The sequence below is a fragment of the Carassius gibelio genome, chromosome A4 (genome assembly GCF_023724105.1).
Source record: "Carassius gibelio isolate Cgi1373 ecotype wild population from Czech Republic chromosome A4, carGib1.2-hapl.c, whole genome shotgun sequence".
NCBI lineage: Eukaryota > Metazoa > Chordata > Actinopteri > Cypriniformes > Cyprinidae > Carassius > Carassius gibelio.
In genome coordinates this window covers 33,099,151-33,117,542 of record NC_068374.1, presented here as the reverse complement: position 1 = coordinate 33,117,542, position 18,392 = coordinate 33,099,151, and the positions used below count along the sequence as shown (strand labels likewise).

The following is an 18,392-nucleotide window of genomic DNA, read 5'->3' as shown; positions in this document are numbered from 1 at the left end:
ATATCCCAATTCCATTTCTTTCTCTGATGCACAAGGATCTAATGTGTCTTTTTTACACAACAAAAAAAATATAGAGTTAAGACAATCCAAGATGAAGATGGCAAAAACGACACTGACAAATCCACAACCTCTCAACAAACCAGTGTTGCCAAATGATGAATAAACATCAGTATCCCCAAATCTCATTCTCAGACAGTGTTTGGCATGACAGAAAATACTTCTTAATAAATACATTTGAGCACTGATGGCTAACAGAGCGATGGATTTCATCATGTTCTTCCTCTCCTCTCAGCACCTGCAGCTTCTTTTCTGAAGAATAAAACATAAGATACTATCATATAAAAAATTGCTCCCACAATAATTTTAGTGATGCAATGCATCAAGAAATCTCAAATTTGTTCACCATTTTGCATTTTAGGAAAATAGCTTGTATATTTTGAATAAACAAATCCAAAAAATTCAAACACATTGGTATTATTACCAAATGTATAATTTGTTATTACATTCCATGACCAGTGCACTTAATTTTCACACAAAATGACAAGTGGCAATATTTAATAACCTTCTATTTTTAATAACAACAGTAACAATCCATCAAACACACTGTAATTGAGTCCCTCACGGCCTCGTTTTGAAAACGGAAATATGGCGCTTCCCAGACTAATGTTTATGTTTGTTATTTTATCAACTACACAAACCATTTCCACAAGCCAAACTGTTTTTGATTTTATTATTACTAATAGTAATATTGTCATTATTATTATTGCCACATAAACAGCAATAAAAAGCCGAGGCGCGCACTGAGATCTGATTGGTTCCCAAAGAGGAAACACGCATCATGTGACGCGTGTGTCATCATCATTGCCTGAGAATCAGCTGATCCGTCCAGTCTATTTCCAAGACTCAGACACTGTCACGGTCGTGACTTTCATATCATTTTTGTGCGTTTTTAAATCTGTAGGGCATTTTGAAAATATATTTGAAATCCATTTTTTTTTAAACGGACGTCTTTCCGTCGCTTCGAAACGAGCTTAAAATCCTCTTACAGCACCCGCAGCAGCAGCAGTCATGGCGCTCAGCGATGCCGACGTCCAGAAGCAGGTGAAAAGGCGTTCAAATGCATAATTAATGTTATATTAAAACACTGTAGCAAGATTAACCCTCGGCGATTTGACAAATGCATTGTTTAAGGCGAACGTGGCACGAGCATGATGTGGCCTTCAAGGTTGTTCGTCATTTATGCTTTACACACGCGCTTGAATCACGAGACCTGTCTATATAATAAAAGTGCATTTTATATTAATACATTTGAATACTTAGATAAATGTGGATAAATTATTAATAAGGAAAAACAATTATTGAGCATCTCATTCAAAAACAAATGCACCAAGGTTGTATAATGAATAATAATATCAAGTATTCACGACGAAAAGACCAATTTTAGAATGCAGGTGATGGAGGTTCTGTATAATAATAACATACTAAACACACACACACACACACACACATACACATTCCACATAACTGTGATGGAGCCACAACAAGGCAACTCATTGCTACTGTAACTTAGAACAGATTTAAGTGGTTTTTAAGCATTGTTATCCTGTTAGACTTCTGCTTTTCATGTTCCTTCCTTTAAAGCTTTACCCGCCGATAGATATTGAATTATTGTTCTTTTGATTCCCATATCTTTCCAGATCAAGCACATGATGGCTTTCATTGAGCAGGAGGCCAATGAAAAAGCAGAGGAGATTGATGCTAAGGTATTGATTTTTTTATTAATATTATTATTTAGTATTCTAGCTTTAAATGATTCCTCTAAAGAGTATCTTTAAGAGGTTGTGACGGTGGAAATGGTGTGAAATTGTGAGACTGGCCATTGATAAGAGCTGATATGATGATAAGTGTCTCTCCTGCAGGCAGAGGAGGAGTTCAACATTGAGAAAGGCCGGCTGGTCCAGACTCAGCGTCTGAAGATCATGGAGTATTATGAGAAGAAGGAGAAACAGATCGAACAGCAGAAGAAAATGTGAGTGTGACTTCCTCTGCCTGAAACAGTCAGACGCCCAAATCATTACTGTGGAAACTTCCAGTTTCCTCAAAATGTGCCACCGGTACTCGAACAGTTATTTCATGCAGTAAAAAGTTTCAGATCATTTAGTTATTTCTGAATGTTCAGATATTTTAAATGTTTGCTTCATGTCTGCAGTCAAATGTCCAACCTGATGAACCAGGCCAGACTGAAGGTCCTGAAGGCCCGCGATGACATGATTTCGGTTAGTTTGCATACTTTTTTTTAGCACATCTAGCTTTATAATAAATATTGGGTTTATGCTGTCTGTTTACGCTGCGTTTATTTTTTTTAAAGGATTTGTTAAACGACGCACGTCAGCGACTAGCGAATGTTGCCAGAGATCCATCCAGATACGCTGTTTTGATGGACGGACTGGTCCTGCAGGTGAGTGACTTGATTATGATTTAACCGTATAGCAAACCATGTTCGTCAAAGACTGTATGCGAGTCTTAACCAGCACACGCTCTGGTATTCTCATGTTTCAGGGTTTTTATCAGCTCCTGGAACCCAAAGTGACCATCCGTTGCCGCAAACAGGACGTGGGCATAGTGCAGGTCTGTAGTCCACTAAACCTTAAATTAAAACCTATTAAAAATAAATAAATGTTAACTGAAATAAAGCTAAAAATTCAGCTCGTTGCCAAGACATTACTACTTTTCATTTAGTTTAGCTTGATGTATTCAAATAACAAAATGTTAAATAAATAAAAAAATAATAAATAAATAAAAAAGTGAAAAACTAAAAGCATAGAAAATTAGTAAAACTTTGAAATTAAAATGTGAATAAAAATTTAGCATATTAATGAAACAAACACTGGCTTCAGCAATCTAAACTTATATGAAGTATTATTTAATGTAAACTATGTATTTTATTTTAGGTAGTTATCAAAAAAAAAATTGTAACTTGATGTGCTAAAATAACTATAAGTGACACTTAAATATAATAAATAAAGACACATCAAAGAATGTAAAAAAACACAGCAAAATTACTAACTCTTAGAGTAAAATGCTAAATGTAATACACTGTAATAGTATCTCAGTGAAACTAATTTAAATATGCTTTAACTTTAACTTTTATATAGTTATACACACACACAAACATTTTAACTTGTATTAAAATAACAAATGTGTTTTATTAGGCTTCTGTGCAGAAAAACATTCCCATCTACAAGGCAGCAGTGAAGGACAATCTTGAAGTGCGTATCAACCAGGATAACTTCCTCTCTCCAGAAATGTAAGCATCTGCCGTTTCAGTAACTGATTTACAAAATTAGCCTGAATATCTTTTTTTATTTAATTGTAGTGTTTGAATATATGAAAGGAAAGTCTGTGTGTTTTTTTGTGTAGCTCTGGTGGCATCGAGCTGTATAATGCTGATGGAAAGATCAAAGTGTCCAACACTCTGGAGAGCAGACTGGACCTCCTGGCACAGCAGGTACAGAAATTGGGCCCAGAGGGTTACGATTAAGAGACGCTGTGTGAATTGTACGATATATTTATGGTTTGTGATTCTTTTCAGATGATGCCAGAAATCCGAGTCGCCCTGTTTGGTGCAAACCAGAACCGCAAGTTCATGGACTGATCCTCACTCGCTCCAAACCACGGCAGAACGCCACTGTTTGATGTTGTACTTTTATTCCTATTCTGGTGTTAAAAACTCCATTCCTGTATCTGTCTGTATTTAAGAAAATATCATGTGTGTGTGTTCTGTATGTGGTGATTCACTATTGCTGTAAAAAAGGATCAAAATAGTGTTCCATTTGGTCCATAACATCTCATGTGTTTGATTCTGAATGCAGCTGTAATATAACACGGTTTACAGAAACGCCGGAGTGAGCTCAGTCTTAAACTGATGTAGAAAGTTCACGGTTGTTTGCGAACTCACCCATTTTGTGGCTGTGGAGAAGACAGACCCATATTAAACATCCCCCAGAAAATCTAAATGGTGGCACAGACTTGAAAATTACTAAGTGTTTAATTGTTTCCGTTGAATTTTTATTTGCTTTCCTGTGGTGCAGAGCATGACCTGTATATCACAAGCAATCGTGTCTGTTATTGCTGCAAAGATTATATTGATGTGAAAATTATATATAATGAAAAAAAAATATCAAACAAATATCTTCTCCCATTGTCTTCTTACTATGTAATTTGGAGAATGTCATAAGAAGTGTTTGCAGGAGGCTCTTATTCCTGGGTCACTTGAGATTTCACAGCATGTCACATGCTCTATTGTCATCACATTTTCAACATGTGCTGGTCCTGCAGAATGAGGAACTTCATAGCACTAGATGTACAGCCAGACAGCAGCGGAAATACATGCTCTCTGGATGTAAGACGAAGAGCAGGGAACAAAAAGAGAGTAATGAGCATAATAAACTTGCAGGTAAGGTCACTTTTAGCATGTGAATGGAATTCTTTATTATTAAAAATCAATCATGTTTGCTGTTTTCCTACCACCGAAGTTCTCCAGATAAAATTTTTAGGAATGTAAGATTATGCAAAAGCTGGGGTTTAAGCTACCATATTAAAATAACAAGGAAATAGATAACGAAACATGTTGTTGAAGGATCTTTTTTTGTTTTATGATCATCAATTTAGATATTATAAAAATGTATTACATTTCTGTGCCAAGTGATCTTACAATAGATCCTTTCAAATGCTTTCTGCATTTTAGTTAATTAAAAAGCATCATGTATATATTTAGGTATGGCTTTAGTGGCTCTTTTATATAAAGCATTGCAAAAATTACCTCAAATGTATATGATGAATGAAATCTGTTACTTGTTTCTTACTTGTTTTGGGGCACTGATTCACCCTTTTTCATGCATTTCACAGCATTATGCTTTTGACAAGCATTTGTATATATCTGGGCTGTCTTTAAGGACTACATCAGGCAGGGTCTGAAGGAGCTTTACAAAGACAAGATCATGTACCTGGAGCTGAGGCCAGACAGTCCAAGGTTTGTGCACCATATTTCAATGTATATGTGCACTAGGAAATAAAATGTGTATATTTTATAAATATGTTAGACGTTTGAACTTGATGGCACTACCCATGTGAGCAGTTCAGAGCAAATCATCCAGATTTCACAGGATCTTATTTAATCTTCTCTGTCCACAGGTTAAACTACATTAAATCAATCAATCAATAAATGGTCTCTCTTGTCCTGTGAATACACTAAGCCAAATACATACTTGATTTACCTTAATCTTTACAAAACATCAACAACAATAATATATTTTTTAATGTAAATAACTTTCCTTTATGTTACCAAGGGTCACAACAGTCAGCTTTAGTATTTTTTTCCCATTCCTTTTAAAGAGCTTAGGTCTAAGCCATGTTAGTTTATTTAATAAAGTCACTTTAGTGGTTACTGTTTCTAGAAGAATAAATAACATTTCTACTATACAAATAAGATTTTTCTTTTTTCAATTTTAACACCACTTTACTAACAGGGTTGAAATTCTGATTTTGAGATTATGGATAATAATGCTTGAAACATCAGTTCAAGATTACAAAAACAAAGACACGTGTTATTAATTACTGCAGAATATAAACTTTTATCTGTCATTTGAATTCAAAAAGATGAAATATGGTCTAGGATTTCTGACATAATTTAACATACTAAGAATATTAATCATCAATCACATAAATCTGATCTGAATGCATTTTTACGAAGGTCTCTTAGTGTGTCTCAAGCGGTACAAGAGGCCATTGAAATGCGGAGAAAATATCCAGATGTTGTTGCTGGGTTCGACCTGGTAATCTCATCTTTGACTTAAGTTACAGTTGATGGCCATGTCGGCAGAATGCAATATTAAATACTAAATATGTTACTGTCTGCACTGTGTAAGCAAGCCACGGCAATAACAAAGCCAAAATAACTGAACTAGGATGAGTCGGTTCGAAAAGGTGACATGGCACCATGATGCTCACTAAAGAGTCAAATTTGACTTTATCAGAATTAAAAAAAATAAAAAATAAATAAAGGGTTAAATTTAAATTACCACATTTAGTATAAGTTTTAGCTCACTTCACTATATTTGGTAGAAACAAAGCTTTTTGAAGTTTGGAATAAATTGCTTTGCAAAATTACAGTGAAGCTCTTAAACACCAGTCGCTGGTCAAAATGGTGTAAATGCAATTCACCAAAAACATACATAAAAACACCTTTAACAAACCAATTGCAAATATTTAATCAAAAGTGTAACCCAAATAAAAAATAAAAAAAACTTCAAATAAAGTGACCATACGTCCTCTTTTTCCCAGACATGTCTTGGACTTGCCTATTGTGCCCCGAATCGCATAATTCGATTTCGACACTTTACTATCCCATGAGGCCATGGGAGATATTCATACTAGAATGTACTTTAGCAGTCGTGAATTAAATTCTAATTCAAATGTAGTACCCACTCAGTCAGTACGGGATTTTGAATGCACTGTTTGTTTTCCTATTGTTTTCATACTTGCTGAAAGTAATGACTGATTAGTAGTTTGAACAATAGCGTGCAGGCACTGTACAGTCTTGGGGTGTGAGACCTACAGAAAACGGTCAAAGCAATGCAAATATTTGTGCATAATGAATAAAGACTGTAGAGAGCACATCAACACAGAAAACCTGGACATTTTAATCTATTTATAAAAAGAAGACTGATTGTCACCCTAATCAAATACCATTCAAAATTAAGTCTGCATAATATATTCTATAATACAGTATTTGTTTTGTTTTATTGATTGCTTGTTTAAATGTGCCAGTGAAACACTACTCTTCCTTTTCATTGTCATAATAGACATTAGTTCATGAGAACATAGCCTCATTTACTGAAATTGTGTGACTTGCCAGTTTGAACCACTGGTTCAAAAAACAAATGAAGTAGTGTTTCAAAGCATCTCTAAGTTGTTTAACAGTTAAAGTTAGTTGTACAATAACAGATTTGAACAGGTGTGCTGTGGATGTTTGTTTTTAGATGTGGATGGTTCAGATGTGAACAGGAATGTTAGATGATCTGTTATTTAAAGGGGGGGGGGGGGGTGAAATGCTCGTTTTCACTCAATATCCTGTTAATCTTGAGTACCTATAGAGTAGTACTGCATCCTTCATAACTCCAAAAAGTCTTTAGTTTTATAATATTCATAAGAGAAAGATAGTCTGTACCGATTTTTCCCGGAAAAACACGACCGGCTAGGGGAGTGACGTGTGGGCGGAGCTAAAGAATCATGATCGCCAGTAAGCTTTTGCGTTGAGAGCGTGTGGCAGCTGTGACATTACTGTGAGGAAAAACACATCCAAAACAAACCATGGCTTACAGTCAGATTCAGCGTATATTTATGATCCAGAATCAGATCCAGAGGCTGAAATTGAACAAGAGCAGAATCAGCAATCACTCTCTATGTGGTATGTACTGAAACTGTATATATTTGCTTAGCGGTTTTGGAAAATGACTAAGTTCCACTTTATGTCGTCTTTTTTTTTTTTTTTAAGCTGTACATGTGGAAAGTGCAGTTTGATGACAACATCGCATGTTGTTTACTTGATGTGCTTACGCGCTGATAGTTAAGTTAACAACACAGAGATATTTGAAGCAGTTTTACTCACCGCCTGTGGTTCCAACACACGATCGTGACCCTTTTTCGTGGGAACCGCATTATCCTTAAGAAATAAACGATGTGCAAATCCTGCGTCAAACTGGGCCTTGTTTGTAAAACAAGCATCTTCGAAATGCAGGGAACAAACAAAAACACTTGCACAACTTGTACAACTGTAAAAATAAACTCCATCCACTGGTCCCTTAATGCTGTTTCTCTTTTGGTAATCTGTGCAGGGTTGTCTTGCCCTGGCAACCAAAAACACACTCCTTTTGTGACATTTCGCGACGCTCTCGCTCTGATCAGTGAGTCTGTGCTCAGCCTCTCAGTGCTGTGCTATACGAGAGGCACTCGTAAAAGTAAAAGTTACTTTTAAAAGTAACGCATTACAATATTGCTTTACAAATTGCTTTACTCCATAAAAAGTGTTACTGTTATTTAAAGTAATGCATTGCATTACTTTTGTATACTTTTTGTCACCTGGGCTGGAAATGCTCCAAAGTTATATTTTAAGCAATTGTAAAGGCACTTTCACACCAAAGTGAAATGAAAAAGCCTCAGTCTGAAGGAAATACCTTTGCACCTCACTCCAAATCTTTCTCAACACGGGGACAGGAGTGGTGTCAGTGAATAAATGGGAAAACAAAGTAACTGGTGTTACTTATTTGAAAAATATATTTTCTTGTGCATTTAAAAGCAATGCATTATTTTACTAGTTACTTGAAACAAGATTTATTTATTCACATATTTTCATTTGAAAAGTCATTTTAGTTATGTAGAAGAATAATTTATGGTTACAGATCTTTGTCACCACAACTACAGGATAAAGTTATGATGACTGTATGGAAGAAAAAGTGGAACAAATCTGTAGCAGAGAATTCATAACCATGACAAGCAGAAGAGGATAGGACTGTGTTTTTTATGATTACTTATCTTATAAAGCTAATGGGCTTGAAAGTTGTATTATTTAAATGTATTTTAGGTTAAAGGTATTATTTGACTTTGACTTTTGAATAATTTGTTTGTCCACAGCATTTATATCATTTTCTACATTTTTTTAAGTCCTTAATTAGATACTGTATCCGATTCCTAAATTAAAACCTCATATTCTCCTTTCTGGTCAGCACTGATCTCCTGACAGTGTTTAGTCTCTCTGTTCTGTATAGCGTGTCCCTGAAAACAAGACAAAACACCAGGAATATCCTAAAATGTATCTGAACATGCAATGTTTTGCATGCAGGGATATTTTTATTTTGGCATTAAAAGTACTTTCTAGGTCATGATTTATCTAGGCTTTTTGTGATGCTTTAAACTTTTAGCATGGAAATCTGGAAATCTGCCTGAGCTGGGATCAATTACACAACAATTATTTTCTACACCGAGTCTACATTTTCAAGATACCATTAGAAGGGTTTGCATTTCAGCCTCTCTCTCTCTCTCTCATTCTCTTTCTCTCCAATACATCACTGGTTTGACTGGTTAAATGATAAGCAAACAGCTATTCAAGCAAAACGCTGACAAAGTTCAAATTATATCCCTATCCACATCACAAATGTTTGGTAGACAAACATTAAGTCAGCCTGTCAAAGCATTAAATTGATGTCAACAGAAGAAATAGCACTCTCTTTGGTTATGTGTCCAACAGATGATAAAAGTGGATTTCTTTCATGATACCTGTACTGGAATATGCCAAGCTATGTGAAACATATTCTTGTACTGATCCATCTAAACTTCTGCCACTCTGAGGGCATTTCTCTTCATCACACTGCTAAGATCAGGCATGTAGGGTTTGTGTGCCCTCTCGATGTGAGCGATTTTAGAGCAGGGCACAATCTCTATACTTCCTCCACACAGCCACACCTGAACCAAAACACATGGAAACTCAACACAGTTTACCATGGCCACTATGTAAATATAGTATACTATGTAGGAAGATGATCAACATGTTTGCATTTGAGTGTGGTTTACCCGTCCCAATCTCACAAAAGAACAGACAATCAACCACAAGAATTTTGGGACTCCTGTAAAACAGACAAAAGACTGATCTGTTACTCATAATGAATATACTGCATACCCCAGTTACAATCTTAATAGAACTTAGCAACATCAGATGAACAGCATGATTGCCAATGAGAAACAAGAAGAATTTAACATTGAGTCACTTTCATCTCAGAAACATTATTACACAACGCGCATAATTTCCTGGCTGAGAAAGACTTTTTTTGATAGCACGACTTCTGTAGGAACTTATCGTACATGCATCAGACAGCCCAGTCAAAACCATGAGCAGAGATGAAATACTTTGTCATCTGCAAGTCACTGACACTATCAAACACGGGGATGAAAGTCAAGGTCAGACTAGAAATGTGCAAGCGGAGGCTCCGCCCTAGAAAGAGAGAGAGAGTACTTAAGAAACTGTTCTCATTTTATACACTCTCATACCTAACAATTTTGATATATCCAGAATTAATAACTCATTTTGCGAACAATATGCCTCTGAGATGAGGTTTGGATGGTTTTTTTTTGAGAGAAACAAACCATTCGTGCTGTGGTCGTCCACTAGTATGATCTCTTTGAGCAGGTGGGCTGGAGTTCTGTTGATGATGCTGCAAATGGCTCTTTGAATGACAGACAGAGCCTCATCCAGATAAATCAGCACCACGCTGAGGGTGGGCAGATAGTGGGGGTATTCACGGCCAATGCATCTACAGAAATAGATGAATGCATTAAGATGGATGTTGAATTTCAGAGCGTGTCCATAAACTGCTGAAAGTCACCTGTGGTCTCGAGTGTCCGGCAGCTCCCGGTCCAGAGGCAACTGGTCACTGAGGAAGGCATTATAGCCGTATGAAAGAGACCCTCAGCCATGGCTGGGGTTTGCAGAGCCCCGGTGCAGGTTTTACCAGTGGGCCCTGTTTGAAATTATTTAATTTTTATGTTCACTCTATTTATTTATTTGTGCTATTTACACAATGTTTACGTTTTGTAGGTGTCCAGGTACACAAAATAAATAATATAGGTAAAATAGAACTGCATACTCTTCAATGTAAAAAAAATAAAAGTATACAGTCAAACAAAAATTTATTCAGACACCTTCAACATTTCTCAAATTATCACAGTTTATTTGCTTTAGTTTAGAAAATGGTACTAAAATGACAAGAACTCAGAGTTAAACTGTGTCAGAACAAATTAATCTTGAGAATGTCAGATAACTTTGATAGAAAGGTATGTAATGGATTACAATCGACCAAAACTGTTATTATAATATATTGTATTAGCAATTAAAGAAATAATACTTAAGCAAAACATATAGTCAGGTCAAAGTGTCTGAATAATTGTTTGGTCCCAAAATCTTTTTTTTTTTTTTTTTTGATCAATTTTACTGGTAGTCTACTGTATGAAGAATCTTTGGGTATAATATGTCACAGTTTACTTTGTTTTTCTATACTCACATAAATGAACTATAGTGTCCTGGACCCAAATATAAAAAAATATATCTGGTGTCTGAATAATTTTTGGTTTGACTGTGGATTCTTGTTAAAACTACAAAGTAATTAAGTCAAGAGCAGAGAGTGATTTTCTTTCTTTCATCTTCTCGGATTACTGCAGCTAGTAAATTAGGCGTGGTCACTTTAAGAGACAATGCATCCATTATAATGATGCTCATCCGATTTCTTTCTCCACTGTTTACTTTCACTTAAGACATAACAAACAGTTTTTTTCGAGAATACTCTCCAAGACGATATTTTGACATAAGTTTTATGTATTTATTGTTATAAGAGCAAAAGTTTTTCTGCGTCATGTGTTTGAATGCTTTAAACTATTTTGAATGTTTTGTCAAGGCTTAAAAACACGTGCAAATGATAAGCTTTCACCCATCAACTGTCCTGAGCATCTTTTTTAGGCTGGCATCAGTCAGTCGGTTGAGATCGCCGCAGATTTAAGACTCCACACAGATTTGAAATGCTCCAGCAGTGCTATATAATATGGATTTAATTTTGTTTTATGAAAAACAACAGTCTGGACTTTCTGCTCAGTAAATGATGAGAGAATTGTAATTATTGGATGCATTATTGGTTTAATAAACACTGGCATTATGTGACAACATGTCCTATAACTAATAGGAATAGGGTAGGTGAGTAAAAAAAAACACTTTTACAACACCATCTCTTTCAGCTAATAGCTGCATTCACATTTTTTACTTTAGCTGCTTTTATATACACTGATTATATCTTGCATTTCAGAAGTCCTGCATTACATTCTGTATCTTCCAGTGTTGGTTTCTGCACTCTTGAAGGAAAATGTTCTTTTCATACTTTCCTTTCTGCTCAGCGCTGATCTCCAGACAGCGTTTGGTTTCTCTGTTCTGTATGGCCTGTCCCTGAAAACAAACAAGAAAATTTTTTTTTACCAATGCACCCTATCAATGTTTGGGGTGAAATTATTTGTTCACCTGTGTGAAGTCCCAGTACATGTGTTTTGGTTTTTCAGTGTCTGAACACCAGGACAGTTTTGGAAACCTGCCTGAACCGGGATCAATTAGACAGCGGTTCATTTTGTTTTTAAGGGACTGAGGCGGATGCGCAAATATCTCACCGCTTGCTGTATAGTAAAATACCTGTGTGATGAGATACTGAAGTGTGTCAAATATTCCCCAAAAATACAGTTTTAATACAGAAGAGAAGAGAAGAGAAGAGAAGAGAAGAGAAGAGAAGAGAAGAGAAGAGAAGAGAAGAGAAGAGAAGAGAAGAGAATTGATTACCTGTGATTCCATGAAATGACATGGATATAAAATGGGAGTGTTCTCCTCAAGGGTACCCTTATCCAAACATAAACGTGTTTGCAGATCATTAATCAGCTGTTTTGATAGAGAGGACATCATATTAAAGGTCAAATCCTTCATACTTTTTCCTGTAAAACTGATCACTCAAGATTATCTTGTTTAATAGTGCACTGTTTGTCACTCACCGCTCCATAACCTAAAAAAATTAAGGGATTTAACTCAGGATAGACATTTTCCAGGTACCATTTAAATGGTTTGCATTTCAGCCTTTCTCTCAGTTTCCTTCTTTCAGATACATCGCCAATGTCTATCCCATGGTTCTGTGGGGTAGAATGAACACCTTGGTAATGTGAAGCCTTGTTTCAAACCGAGCAGTGCGGTACAGTACAGTATAGAACAGTAGAGTATGATTCGGGATGGTGCACCCTGATATGGCTCGCGTTTCCACCACTAACAGCACCCTTACTCTATATACGTGGTGTATGCTGGAAAGTAGTGATGAATGACAATCTCTTGCGAAGACGAAAGCATGACATTGTCTGTGTGTTTTTGTGTTTGCACACTCTGATGTAAACAAACCCAATATGAATGAGCAGGATGGCGGAGCAAGTGAAGGAGATGATTCATTCACCATGTGTTGTCATTCCCCTTGTAGCACGCGCTAGTGATGATTCTCTGTCAACCAATCAACGTTCTGCAGTAAGTCTAGCTTCAACCTTTCAGATACTGGACTACTGTGCACTTTACAATGGAAGGGTCCCAAAAAAGTGGTACAGACCAGTTCGCTATTTTTGTACCATACACAACTTCTGACAATGGAAATGTAAATGGTAATAATAGCATACTGTACTATAGGCTTTTGTACTGAACTGTACCGCTCGGTGGAAACAAAGCTTTAGAAATGGCCTTAAAAATCCAGAATTTGAGGGGTTAAATCTTTTAAAGGGATAGTTCACCCAAAAATTAAAATTTTATGTTTATCTGCTTACCCCCATGACATCAAAGATGTAGGTGACTTTGTTTCTTCAGTAGAACACAAACTGAAATTTTTAACTGAAACTGTCATATAATGTTATATAATAGTCTTATAATGTAAGTGGATTGGGATCACGAATCAGAGGTAAAAAACGATATAAATACTTTTCAGTTTGTTGCACAGACCAATCGTTTTGTGTCTTTACACATCAATGAATCATCACGAGCCGCAGGGTTTCATTTGGTTTTGTTTGTGTATAGATTTTTTTGTGTGTGTGTGTGTGTTTTAGCCATGATTCCTGTCCACTTACATTATAAGATTGACAGACTGCAACGGTTTCACTTAAAAATCTCAGTTTGTGTTTACTGAAGAAACAAAATCACCTACATCCTGCATGCCCTGGGTGTAGGCAGATAAACATCAAATCTTCTTTTTTGGTGAACTATCCCTTTAATTAAATCTACCTGTATGGGAAGACCCCAGGCAATGTTCACATTTATTTTGTATTCATCCATCCAAACTTCTGCCACTCTGAGGGCATTTCTCTTCATCACACTGCTAAGATCAGGCATGTAGGGTTTGTGTGACCTCTCGATGTGAGCGATTTTAGAGCAGGGCACAATCTCTATACTTCCTCCACACAGCCACACCTGAACCAAAACACATGGAAGAAAAACTCAAACAGTGTGCACTATGCATACTATGTACATACAGTATAATATATAAAGTACACTGTAAAAAATTTCTTGTTGTTTTTACAAAAACTTTTTGGCAGCTGTGGTTGCCAGAATAATTTTGTAAAAATACAGAAAACTGTAAACACATTTACGTCAAAAACTGTTAATTTTACAATATAAAGCTGTAATTTACAAACAAGAAAATGTGAATATAAACCAGTAAATTCAACAACACACAAAATTAAATCTGTTTTGTACCTTGAAAATACTGACAACCACCATAATAATAAAGATGGTACTGTATAAGAGAAAGCCACATGAAGTATCAAAGCTCATCACAAGTAGCTTCACCACAAGCAGAAGTATATATTAACATATAGAAGGTGCACATTTATGGAAACACAAAACACCATCATGGTAACACACGTGATACTTAAATAATGCAAAAAACTTTCATTAAGCAACAGAAGATGTAACATAAAGCTCAAATGTACATAACTGATAACAAGAACTATTTAAAAACATGATTATTTAAACAAAATACTTTCAAACGTGGAGTGTCACGCAGGGAATTCTGGGAATATCAGTTTACAGTTTTAGACTGTAAATTATACATTGATTTGTTCTTTTTTTACTTCTAAAAGCTGTATAATTAACAGAATTTTACTGTAAATTTACATTAAATGCTTTGTTAGATCTTTTACAGTTTTTCCCTGTATATAGCATGGGAACTTACTGTTAACCTATTATCAGTTTTTTTCCGTAGCGTTTTTACAAAATTTTACAGTTAAAATTACACTTATTTTTTACAGTGTATAATATAATTTAATAATTTAAGAGAATGCTCAATCGATTTGATGTGCATGTGAATTACCCGTATTCCTAATTCAACGTTCTCTCCGCCGTACACCTCCATCCCTCCATCCAGAGTCCCAATCTCACCAAAGAACAGACGATCAACCACAAGAATTCCCATCACAGAGGGACTCCTGGAGAACAGGAAGACAACGGATCTGTTACGAAAATCTGATTAAGAAAATTGAGAACATATTAATTCAGTTATATCTTATACGCACTTTCCTGGCTGTGAAGGGTCATTTTGATTGTGCCACTTCTGTGAGAATTCCACGTACATACACCAGAGAGCCCAGTCAAAACCATGAGCATAGGTTAAATATTCTGTCACTTGCAAGTCATAGTAATTGACTTTATCAAACACCGGGCTCAGGACCAGCGTACGGTCAGCCTGGATAAGTGCAAGCAGAGGCTCCGCCCTAAAAGTGAGAGAGTACATGAAAAATATTTCATACACCATTACACCAATAACTAAATTTTGATAAGTAAAAAAAATATATATATAAACAAATAAAAAGATAGAGCATGATTTTCGGCTATTTGAGCAAATACTTAGTTTACTGACAGACAGTTAAGTCATTACTTGAAGTAGCCTATTAAAATTAATGCAAATACTAAAAAAACTGACAATACACAAAACAAAATTTCTGAAACTTAAAATTAAAATAAAAAACCTGAACATTTCTTAAATAAAAGCCAATTAACAAGTTTATAGATAACCCTAAAACAACCCTGCTTTGCATGTGTTATGTTTTAAGAAATAGAATATCAACTAGTCAACTAATACTTAATTCAGCCGAGCAGTTTCACACCATTTGACATGGACCTCAATGTGGGCATCCAAAATAGCAACCACATCCCCAGTGGCAGCCTTCCACCCTGAGATTCTGGCCTGGGAAAGTCCTTTCTGCTCTGAATGGGTCACCATCTTCACCAGGCCTGGGTGCTTCTCATTGATGGAGCTCATATAAACATGCAGCTGTGTTTTCAGATCTTCTGTGGAACAGATACATCCAGAATTAATAACTCATTTTGTGAACAATATGCCTCTGAGATGAGATTTGGATGGTTTTTTTTTGAGAGAAACAAACCATTCGTGCTGTGGTCGTCCACCAGTACGATCTCTTTGAGCAGGTGGGCTGGAGTTCTGTTGATGATGCTGCAAATGGCTCTTTGAATGACAGACAGAGCCTCATCCAGATAAATCAGCACCACGCTGAGGGTGGGCAGATTGTGGGGGTATTCACGGCCAATGCATCTACAGAAATAGATGAATGCATCAAGATGGATGTTGAATTTCAGAACGTGTCCATAAATCGCTGAAACTCACCTGTGGTCTCGAGTGTCCGGCAGCTCCCGGTCCAGAGGCAACTGGTCACTGAGGAAGGCATTATAGCCGTATTTCTGAAAGAGATCCTCAGCCTTCCTCTGATCATCCTCAGAAAGTTCAACAGTCCATTGCTTGAAAAGATCTGAGTCTGGGAACAATTTCTTTGCTGGCTTCTCATGTCTCACTTTTGGGATTCTCTCTTCTGCAAGAATTTGTGTTCATCAATTACTCAAGATATAAAACAACACCGAAGCAAAACATATTAGAAACTCACCCATTGCATGTAAATGAGCGTCCAGTTTGTTCATCTTGTTGAGCAGAAGTGCGCTGTGTAACGAGAAGTTCTGCTGGACTTGGCGGAGCTGCTTCTCTTGAGTTAGGATTTCCCTCCTCATTAAACTCATATAGAGAAACACCACAGCAACAGACAAGGCTGGAAACAAACTCTTCACACAACTTATTCTCATGATTTGATGACTCGAATACGGCTATCATCGCAGAGAGTTTTTATTTTTTTTAGTCATGGTCTGATGAAATGATCTTCCGTTATTTGCAGTTGTTCTGTCATTAGTCCTGTCATGCTTGTTGTAATTGTGTAAAAGTGTAGCATCACTGATGCTTAGTCACTGGTTTACATGGAAAGGTTTCAATGAAGATCGTAAATGATGAAAGAACCTTTTTGTGGATGAACTATTTCTTTAATGTACATTGACATTCTGTGACAACATGCCCCACAGTGGGCTATTAGGAATAGGGCAAACTACTATGACTTTTTTTTTTCAAGTAAGATACAATGATTTCAAAAAACATACATTTCCATTAATCTATATAGTTTCTCAACTGTATGTCCTATGTGAAGCCCAGGGGATGCTCGAGTCTTAGCAGCTCTTAAATTATCATGGCTTCCCAAACATTTTAAGCTGAACCTCTTAGATGTCACATATTTACTTGAAGTACCCCAGTAGTGCCTACCTGTCTCAAAAATGCAACCTGTAACTGGGTCCTCAATGTCCTGATTCAGCAGTGACTTACAGTGACATTAAGATCCATCACAGCGGCCCAGTTTACACCTGCATTTTTGGCAATCTGATCAGAAGTGGACAACACTAAATAAAAGTGTAAACGGGGTCCGAAACGTTTTGAGCTCATCCACTTTCGACCACTTTCAGTGGTAGTTGAAAATGCATTCATAGTGTAGACTCTCATGTGCAGGGGCGTGTCTAGAGCATTTTCAGTGGGGGGGCCATGCTGGGGCACTGCCTCCTAATGGGGTGGCCGCCAGTGGCCAAAAAAAAAAAAAAAAGCGAAATTCTACAGTGTATTACGTATATCCTATTGATTTTATTATTATTATTAACTTGAATAAGTTACTTGTAAACAAATGCAGTAATAAAGCACATTTTTGATTAATTTAGTTTTTGTCATCCCATATATTTATTTATTTTTTTTTTCATTGAAAGAAACTCCCTATATCTTTACTTCTTTTCATGGCTTGCCACTGCTCTCTTCCCTGCCTTCAAAAGAAACACTTATGTGTGTCTGTTTTTCTCAATCTCAAAAAAAAAAAAAAAAAAAATCAAATTGTAAATGAAATGCACAGAATGCATCCACAACAATTCATGTGTAAATGGTTAAGTTAGGCCTGACAATTTAACTGACTCTCTAACTGACTTACTCTCATGCATTAACAAGTAACGTGTCACCAGACAATTATTATTATGGAACATTCTGTGCATATTGTCATTTGGTGCAATCTTGCTATATTTGGTCACTGTCACAAAATAAACTGATACAAAATATGCAAATCAACATGACTGTTTATTGTTTGATAGCCCCCCAGCGTATTTTACTTTTATTGTGTTTTATTAAACGTTGACTGAACGTTCGATTGAAATCAACCACGACCAACGCGAGCAGAGCCTGACTGGGTAAAAAAATTGATCTGAGAAAACCATACAAACATTTTAAACCATACATAAAGGTTACCTACCAGCTCTTTTGCTTTGTTTGGTGTCTTGTGATGTGTCGTTCTTGAACGACGAATCTTTAATGTGACTAGGGAAGAACGAGTCGTCTCTATGACGGCGACATCACTTTGATTGTTTTTTTTTT

General features: G+C 36.2%; 2 protein-coding genes across 2 annotated transcripts; one reads left to right on the top strand and one right to left on the bottom strand.

Moving 5' to 3' along the window:
* The first annotated feature begins 847 nt into the window (after positions 1-847).
* LOC127978081 (V-type proton ATPase subunit E 1-like) lies at positions 848-4,189 on the top strand. The gene is made up of 9 exons (XM_052583176.1): positions 848-1,101; positions 1,698-1,763; positions 1,920-2,029; positions 2,210-2,276; positions 2,369-2,458; positions 2,560-2,628; positions 3,213-3,307; positions 3,421-3,508; positions 3,593-4,189. The coding sequence occupies exons 1-9, from the start codon at positions 1,069-1,071 to the stop codon at positions 3,653-3,655; spliced, it is 681 nt and encodes a 226-aa protein (XP_052439136.1). The 5' UTR covers positions 848-1,068; the 3' UTR covers positions 3,656-4,189.
* A 7,418-nt stretch (positions 4,190-11,607) lies between these two features.
* LOC127977914 (probable polypeptide N-acetylgalactosaminyltransferase 8) lies at positions 11,608-16,781 on the bottom strand. Its single transcript, XM_052583143.1, has 11 exons — positions 16,555-16,781; positions 16,281-16,482; positions 16,042-16,208; positions 15,763-15,946; positions 15,172-15,369; positions 14,970-15,084; positions 13,883-14,068; positions 12,628-12,762; positions 12,422-12,517; positions 12,113-12,277; positions 11,608-12,040 (listed from the first exon to the last, which is right to left on the bottom strand). The coding sequence occupies exons 1-11, from the start codon at positions 16,745-16,747 to the stop codon at positions 11,900-11,902; spliced, it is 1,782 nt and encodes a 593-aa protein (XP_052439103.1). The 5' UTR covers positions 16,748-16,781; the 3' UTR covers positions 11,608-11,899.
* Between the last annotated feature and the right edge of the window lie 1,611 nt (positions 16,782-18,392).

Coding starts and splice junctions, on each gene's coding strand:
- LOC127978081 (XM_052583176.1), top strand. CDS start 1,069: ATGGCGCTCAGCGATGCCGACGTCCAGAAGCAG. Junction 2,030..2,209: donor ATCGAACAGCAGAAGAAAAT/GTGAGTGTGACT, acceptor TCATGTCTGCAG/TCAAATGTCCAACCTGATGA. Junction 2,629..3,212: donor AGGACGTGGGCATAGTGCAG/GTCTGTAGTCCA, acceptor GTGTTTTATTAG/GCTTCTGTGCAGAAAAACAT.
- LOC127977914 (XM_052583143.1), bottom strand. CDS start 16,747: ATGAGAATAAGTTGTGTGAAGAGTTTGTTTCCAGCCTTGTCTGTTGCT. Junction 16,483..16,554: donor CGCTCATTTACATGCAATGG/GTGAGTTTCTAA, acceptor AAATTCTTGCAG/AAGAGAGAATCCCAAAAGTG. Junction 14,069..14,969: donor ACGTTGAATTAGGAATACGG/GTAATTCACATG, acceptor GTTTTGGTTCAG/GTGTGGCTGTGTGGAGGAAG.